General features: G+C 37.4%; 4 protein-coding genes across 4 annotated transcripts; 2 read left to right on the top strand and 2 right to left on the bottom strand.

Moving 5' to 3' along the window:
- Nucleotides 1-1,355: 1,355 nt before the first annotated feature.
- On the bottom strand, nucleotides 1,356-1,872 carry LOAG_11049 (hypothetical protein; the record flags this gene model as incomplete). The annotated part of the gene is made up of 2 exons (XM_020448283.1): nucleotides 1,356-1,502; nucleotides 1,693-1,872. 2 exons carry the CDS (start codon nucleotides 1,870-1,872, stop codon nucleotides 1,473-1,475), a joined length of 210 nt encoding a protein of 69 aa, XP_020301561.1. The 3' UTR covers nucleotides 1,356-1,472.
- Nucleotides 1,873-2,685: 813 nt separating this feature from the next.
- LOAG_11048 (hypothetical protein) lies at nucleotides 2,686-3,473 on the top strand (the record flags this gene model as incomplete). The annotated part of the gene is made up of 3 exons (XM_020448282.1): nucleotides 2,686-2,731; nucleotides 2,760-2,851; nucleotides 3,459-3,473. 3 exons carry the CDS (start codon nucleotides 2,686-2,688, stop codon nucleotides 3,471-3,473), a joined length of 153 nt encoding a protein of 50 aa, XP_020301560.1.
- Nucleotides 3,474-3,479: 6 nt separating this feature from the next.
- Nucleotides 3,480-5,219, top strand: LOAG_11047 (PurA ssDNA and RNA-binding protein; the record flags this gene model as incomplete). Its single annotated transcript, XM_003146570.1, has 6 exons — nucleotides 3,480-3,623; nucleotides 3,842-3,944; nucleotides 4,298-4,461; nucleotides 4,549-4,635; nucleotides 4,744-4,857; nucleotides 5,046-5,219. 6 exons carry the CDS (start codon nucleotides 3,480-3,482, stop codon nucleotides 5,217-5,219), a joined length of 786 nt encoding a protein of 261 aa, XP_003146618.1.
- Nucleotides 5,220-6,118: 899 nt separating this feature from the next.
- Nucleotides 6,119-7,337, bottom strand: LOAG_11046 (hypothetical protein; the record flags this gene model as incomplete). The annotated part of the gene is made up of 4 exons (XM_003146569.1): nucleotides 6,119-6,190; nucleotides 6,680-6,769; nucleotides 6,826-6,993; nucleotides 7,284-7,337. 4 exons carry the CDS (start codon nucleotides 7,335-7,337, stop codon nucleotides 6,119-6,121), a joined length of 384 nt encoding a protein of 127 aa, XP_003146617.1.
- Nucleotides 7,338-7,391: the final 54 nt, after the last annotated feature.

Here is a 7,391-nt window from a genome sequence, read left to right as displayed (position 1 = left end):
ATATATATATATATATATGTATATATATATATATATATGTATATATATGTATATATGTATATATATATATATATATATGTATATATATACATATATTTGTTATCCTTCTTGTTAACTAGTAATATTGTGAAGAACAATATTACATCCCGAATAAATCTGTATCGCTGAGAATCGAATTCAACAGATTAGCTTTCCCGATAAGCAGTGACAAAAATGAGTTGTACAATAAACAAACAGTATGATCAACTTTAACTAACAAACCTCTTGGCGTTGCCCTCGGTAATAGATGATTGCCGCTTTGTTAATAGGTTTTGTAGTGATTGGGATATAAGAGTTCGTCTTTCTTTGGGATGGGGATATGTTATTGGGAAGGTATCAAATTGTGAAGGCAGGAAGGAAGGGATAATGTAGCTGGTGATCGAAATGATGGCGGATAAGGGTACAGAGCGATGTAGTTGTTTGGTTGTAAAAAAATAAGACTCTGCGACTTCTTACTATATATATATATATATATATACATGTATATATATATATATATACATGTGTACATATATATATATATACATATATATATATATATATATACATATGTGTATATACATATATATGTATATATATATGTATATATACATTATATACATATATGCATACACGTATATATATATGTATACATTATGCATATATGTATATATATGTATACATGTATATATATGTATATATATATATATGTATATACATATGTGTATATGTATGTATATATATATACCTTCGAGTAGGAGCTTTGATAAGCTTCACCGAGATCATCGTGGAGATTAGCTGACTCCTGGGAGTTCCTATTCTGCAGCCGTGCAAAAGTACCGAAATCTTTTTGTGATGTACCCCATTGTTAGCTTATGTTCTCCTCATCGCTTCAATTTTACTTACAGCATTGCATCATCCCATCTGGTCGATATTGTACAAATTTTATTTTGACGTAATTTTAATTTGAATAATCCGACAAAGGTGGTACCTGGTCAAGGAAAAGTTGGGAAGCACTAGTCTAATACAATCGAAGATTACGTTTTTGCAAAGCAAATTATCGTGAAGGCCCAAATGATATTAAATTCTTTTATGAATTGTAATAATAAATTAAACCGGCAAACAAGCAAACTAAGAATGAAGATTGCCTATATGCGACTACTGGTTCGACAATTGTCAACGCTTACACCAAAAATATACCCACTTGCCACGTCACTCATGGGGTGCCATATTTAAAGCCTATATGTTGTCGACGACGCTCACCATTCCAAACGTCGTTCCTCAACTTCGTTATAATTTTCGGAATTGAAGAAAGCCAATGTTTTATAACATACGACGGAAGAGTAAACTGTGAATGGCCATCCTTCCAACAAGCGTCACTCACTCACAGTCAATTCAAACGCCTCTGGAATATGATCCTGAGACGGCCAAATGTTCCTCCACTACCCATTCTGTCAGGACCGCCACTGTCTCGCTCTTTCAATCTAAATTAGCAAATCAAAGCACATCATGGCCTAAAGCTGTAGTTGGCCTCGTCGAGTCGTTCATTACGTACACAAGTGTCCCAGAACGATCACATCTTATTGAATGTAAGAAAGCAGACCAAAAAAGGATTCTGTTTCAAATAATGCCCTTCCACTTCATCTAAACCAGGAAACTTGCTTACAAACTCACGTAGAATAGAAAAGAGGAGGTGCATGGGATCCATTTCCTTAAATCCAATGGTTCTGAAAAATCTCGCTGTTGCCTGGCCCTTACCATCGACCACCGCTCTTCCAAACTCCAAAATTGTATGACCCCACTTCGAACCAAGTTAACCATATCTCCGTCAGCGTCAGCGATAGCATTTGTCATCATGGCCGAATAAACAAATTTTCAAAGAGGGTCGACATAGTGTATATCGAACGGCCGAATTTTCCGGAGAAGTCGCAATCGATTATCTGTGCAAAATGTTCAGCCTAAATCTGGCTAGTTAATTATGGGAGGCGGTGTTTCATACGTGGGTGCGCACGGGAGGAGGTGGAAGGGGGTTATTCTGGTGATTCGTGGTTTGTTAAGCAGGCAGGCATAGCAGTGTCGAGGCGGGTGTCACGACTGGCAAGTTTTCTGTCTGTAGTCCTTAGAGCTCTGAAGGAGCAGTGACCAAAAAGTACAGTATTTTGGCTGTGTATCTCCGCACCGCCAATGACGCTGACGAAATTTTGGCAAGCTAAATTGGTAACTTAATGTGCATTTCCCAAGTAGAGACCAAATGCAGACTATTATAAACGAGCACTCTAGAATTCTTTCTTGATTAGAAAAAGGACAATGTAGTGTCGTCTGCTTTCCACTGCAGCAAAACAGCAAAACAAATTGTAGGGATCCTTTCCATATCACTCATTCCGTTTGTTCCTTGTTGCTTGACCTGAAAACTCTGGGAAGTGCTGAGACTTCATGTTTCTAGTGTATGTATAACTAAGTATTCGCATTTTGCTTAAGGTATAGGCCAGCGTTAGCTGTGGAGTCCTCTTTCAAACTGCAGTATTTTTATGGTGTTATAAAGTTGATAACAAATATGTAAACTGAATTAGTGTTTCTTTTTATATTGTACACTTACTGGCGTTGATTCATGTTATTAGGAAATGCCTCGAGTTTTAGTCTGTTTCCGATATATTTTTCTGATTCATAATGGGATTTTTTTTTTCATCAAGGTTAACCATCGAGGTGGGTGATAGTGAGTATTTGTTTATTTGTGTTTGCAGAGGTAGAGGAGTTCGGAAAAGACCTCGGAGTGGTACGTTTGGGTTGGTGCCTCGGTTGCTGGATAGATTGCGCTCGAGTGTATATTGGTCTGGTATGTTAATCTTGTGGCACGACATTACTCCTGTTACAGTGTATCTTTTTAGTGAAGTAATGTAGGAATTGTTTCATTCGAAGATGCATTTTATTAGTCATTAGGTACTTATTCATTGCTCTTTCGGAGGTTAGATATTTTTCTTTTGGAGGTTAGATATATTTTATGGTACGATACATAGGTGCACGTCTGTGGTCGTGGTTTCGATTTTTGAGAAATTAACGCTCATTGAATGGGCTACAAGACCTTATAGGTTCGTATTGTATGTATGTTCTGCTGGCATGGTGACTGCGTGCTGATGTTACTGTCCCGAAAGTGGCTTGCAATGCTAATGCACAAGCGTTTTGTTTAATCCATTGCTGTTCCATAGTTTCCATTCGTCATATTCAGTGAAAACAGTTGTACGTTTGCGACATAAGCCTAGAAGCAATAATTACCTTCAGTTATTTGTAGTTTTTCGTCTCGGAAGGAGTTCAAGGTTTTGGTGTGCAGGTTAGTATTGGTGGGTATCATAGAATTATCATAGAATATCATAAAATAGAGTATCATGATACCATAGAGTTGTTTCCCTCATGTATTTATTAGTTTTTAGCGATATTTGTTGCAGTTATCATCTTGTTAATTAGCGATGTCAGACGGTAGCAGTGGTGATGATCGGCACCCTTCACATGGAGAACAGGAACTTGCAAGCAAAATGTTGCAGGTGCAGAGTAAACGATTTTATGTTGATGTCAAACAGAACAACCGAGGTCGTTTTATCAAACTTGCGGAAGTGAGTTCCTTTCAGAAAATTAAATTAACAGGTTAAAGTATTTGTGAGATGATGATTCCAGCTTACCATGGTTTTGTGAGAAAAAAGAATTCAAGTATTTCCTATCTGATTTAATCCAAATTGTGGTTGGTATGTTCCACATAATTATTCATTTGATGATGCCGTTCAAAGGTATGTCATTTCAATGCCCAGCACGTCTTATAAGGAATCTAATTCAGGTTGGCTTAGGAGGACGAAAAAGCCGATTGATATTGTCAATGAGCGCAGCAGTTGCATTTCGTGATCATCTTGATAAATTTGTCAAATTCTTGGATGGCCTCGGTATTTCACAAGTTTCAGTCTTTGTCGTTTTTCCCGAAAATCATACGAATGTTGAAGCTTATCACTTTCCAATATTGCTTCTACTTCATCTAAATAGAATATGTTTCCACCTGTTGTATTACTAGCGTGATAGAAGTAAATCGAGTGGATTTTATTTCTGTCAAGTTACCGGTACTGGGTCTTTTCAATGCGAAGGGAATTATACGAAATTTTGGGAAAAATTATAATGATTTCGAAAATTCAACAGTGACCGAAGTTATAAGTCCTACTCTATTTGCGTCTTCAACGAGGACTTTTTTATTTTCTACAAACTTTGTTCGAAAAAAAAATCGACGATTTATCACGTATTACAGCATCTGGTGAGGAGCCAATTGTGAGTGAAAATGGACAACTGAAATCCGAAATAATTGTTTACGAATCGCGTCGATATTATCTTAGTCTGAAAGAAAATCAAAGAGGGCGTTATTTACGTGTGTCTCAAAGAGTTTCACGAGGCAACTCGGTTCCTCGTTCACAAGTGAGTTTTCTAACTGGGTGCTTTGAAATTTAAGGATAAGAGACTTGTAATAAAACAGTGGCGACGGTTTTTTAAATATGTTTATAGATAGCATTACCTGCGCCTGGCATGACTCAGCTTCGCGATGCATTGAATGAATTGATTGACAAATACGCAGAAGGATATCTTAATGAGGTAAGTCTGCCCTTCGTTTTAATTAAAATAAAGGTATTGGGAGAATTCTGCGATTATTGGTGGCAGTTTTTCGTGGTATATATTTCATGTATATTACAATTTTTACAGAATGATGTAAACCTAGAGTTGCCCGAACCGAAACATGTGCGTGCTGAAAATAATAAAATTTTCTATTTCGATGTTGGGCATAATGAGCGCGGCACTTTTGTACGTATATCCGAGGTATATTCTTTTCGTGTTCGTTTTGATTTTGTTTTGTTCCTTTTTTTGCATTTAATCGTCACTAATCCATTTTCTAAATCTAGTTAACCATGTATCCTCAGACTTCGAGAATTGAATATTTTCGTAATTCACGGATATATTTCTGAGCTTTTGCTGCTTTTTTCGTTATTAGTACTTGTATTTTTTAGGTCAAGCAGATTTCTGGAAGTCGTTCTTCAATCGCAGTTCCGATGAGCTCGTGGGGAGCCTTTCGAGATGTTCTAGCAGAACTGCAAGAAAAAATGATGGCTGCAAAAAGAGCCGAAAATGATGCTGAAGGAAAGATCAAATCGGATATTAAGCTGGAGCATAATAAGGAATGAGTATCTATACGTATCAGATTATGTTGATATATTCTGTCGCGTTGAACTGTCGAGCTCCTTCGGCCTTCTGCAATCATTTTATTCCGTATATCCAGCTTAGGTGTACTAGAAATACTACTTTCTCGAAAGGTCTATTAAACTTAGTTTACGGAGTTTCGCATCATCCAAATTTCAACAGTGTTAAAGTGAATCAGCCATTCTATTTTGGGTTCACGTTGATAGTCTTTACTGTCCGTTCATTCCTAATTCTTACTTTGTTACAGTTTCGCTTGCAAATGTCAATTATCATGAAGTACCTCAGTAATAAGTTTGAATTTACCGTCGTGCTACTTCATATGATATAATTCGACTAAATTTTCTGCAATTTATGGATTCATGCTATTGTAGTTAACTCTATACCTAACTGCTTCCTAAGCTTTCCACTAATTTGATGTATAAGGCGTGTGGTCCCATGGGATTTGTAGTTTAATAACAGTCTCATATTTTCCCAATATTTTTATGCATTGTAAGCACCGTCGTTGTTATTCATGTGGTCTCTTTTTTGATATTATCATGACCTCTTTTAGCAACAGATTTTTATTCGCTATTAGCGTCTTGGTTCTCGAGGCCGTAGAGAACCGTTTTGAAAGAAGTAGTTGGCATTTTATTATTTTTTTAAACTGTAGTCATATTGTGAACAGGCTGTTTTAGTTTTGAAATTTATTTGGAAATTATACGCATGCGAATGGATATGCCCACGGGCATGTAAACCTGTTTATGCATATTCCGTTTCGAGAAGCGGGCTGTTTTTTTATAACATACTGTCTGTATTTTGAAAAAGAAAAAGACATTTTATTGGATTTATGTCTGATTGTGTAATTTGTACTTGTAGATGTCTTGTTTTAGTTTCACATGAAGATTTATTTTGTGCGATTTTTCTTCAATGGTTCACCTTTGTTACGCCAATGTTCAGCGATCTGCGCAGGCAACAGCTGTAATTCAATAATAGTACTAAATGAAGTAGATTTCAATTTGGAAACTATGTGATCTGGGAAATAAAGATATTGATTTATCGTGTCCAGTGATATATCCGTGCTACTTTTTCGGTGATACTTCTGAAGGTGATACTCCCAAATGAATGGCTGCGATTTGAATATGGTCTTTTGGTATGTTCCTATTTCCCTGTTCCGATTTATTTCGCATGTCGATCGGTCAAACCGGATTGAATTGAATTTGATGCGCAACATTATCTGGGTTCCAAGTCATTGTTCGAGGGACTGGTTAATGGTTTTGTCAAGGGGGGGGGGGGGTTAGAGGAGTTTGTATTGACGTGAGGGATTGTCTTTCCTTGTGGGGGGAGAGGGGGGGGTGATGGGACATTCGGGACGATGATGTTATGGGTTATTGTGTGTTTGTAATCATCCGCAATGTTTCGCAACACTGGGGTACTTTAATCGAGGTACTTTTTTTTTTTGAGATACTTTGACTTTTTTTGATACTTTGATCGGAGTAACAACGAATGCTGTCATTTTTCCTGACTCTTTTGTGCCTTTGCTATTAGTTTCACCGCCCTACATAAGTGTGAAGGTCACTCGTGAATTTCATTGGTTTTTTGTCCCAAGATTACATTCCAAAAACCTGTGTCGCTTTCCTGGCATCTGCGATTTGGGTTTAAAGGGTCGGTAGGACATTTGGTCACGAGCTGCAATACGGCGTAGTTAGCTTCGGAATGATTTGGAGTTGTCGTTGTCTTATCTATCGATCTATTTCTTACCTCACTGATGCCATTACTGGACTAAAACCACTGTAACAGCACCTTTGACGCATATCAATCAGTTCCTGGTTATATTTGTGTTCCCGTAACCCGACGAATTTGGGTACACAAGTCTCGCTTTTATGAAGGACATGTCTCTCGTTCCTTTTCCCTTGACCTAACTGGGCATAGGATCAATTTGTGACCGCTCCGCCGTGTTGACTGCTTCATATTTTCATTAGTTATTTTCCAACTTCAACATGAAAATGAAGTTCGTTGCGATGTTTTGCGGGACAAACTGTGATCGGGAAGATATGGTAGGCTGGACATACCTGCAGCTGTTGTAGTGAGCACTTTGTCGTTAACTTTATAGTCAAGTAAACCATTCTTCCTGAATAGGTTTTTTAGAAAAGAGTAGGTGCAAATTGCTGCTGCAATAC

Source organism: Loa loa, assembly GCF_000183805.2.
Source record: "Loa loa unplaced genomic scaffold supercont3.28, whole genome shotgun sequence".
NCBI lineage: Eukaryota > Metazoa > Nematoda > Chromadorea > Rhabditida > Onchocercidae > Loa > Loa loa.
Note: the sequence above shows the minus strand (reverse complement) of the source record. Positions and strands in the feature narration are given on the sequence as shown.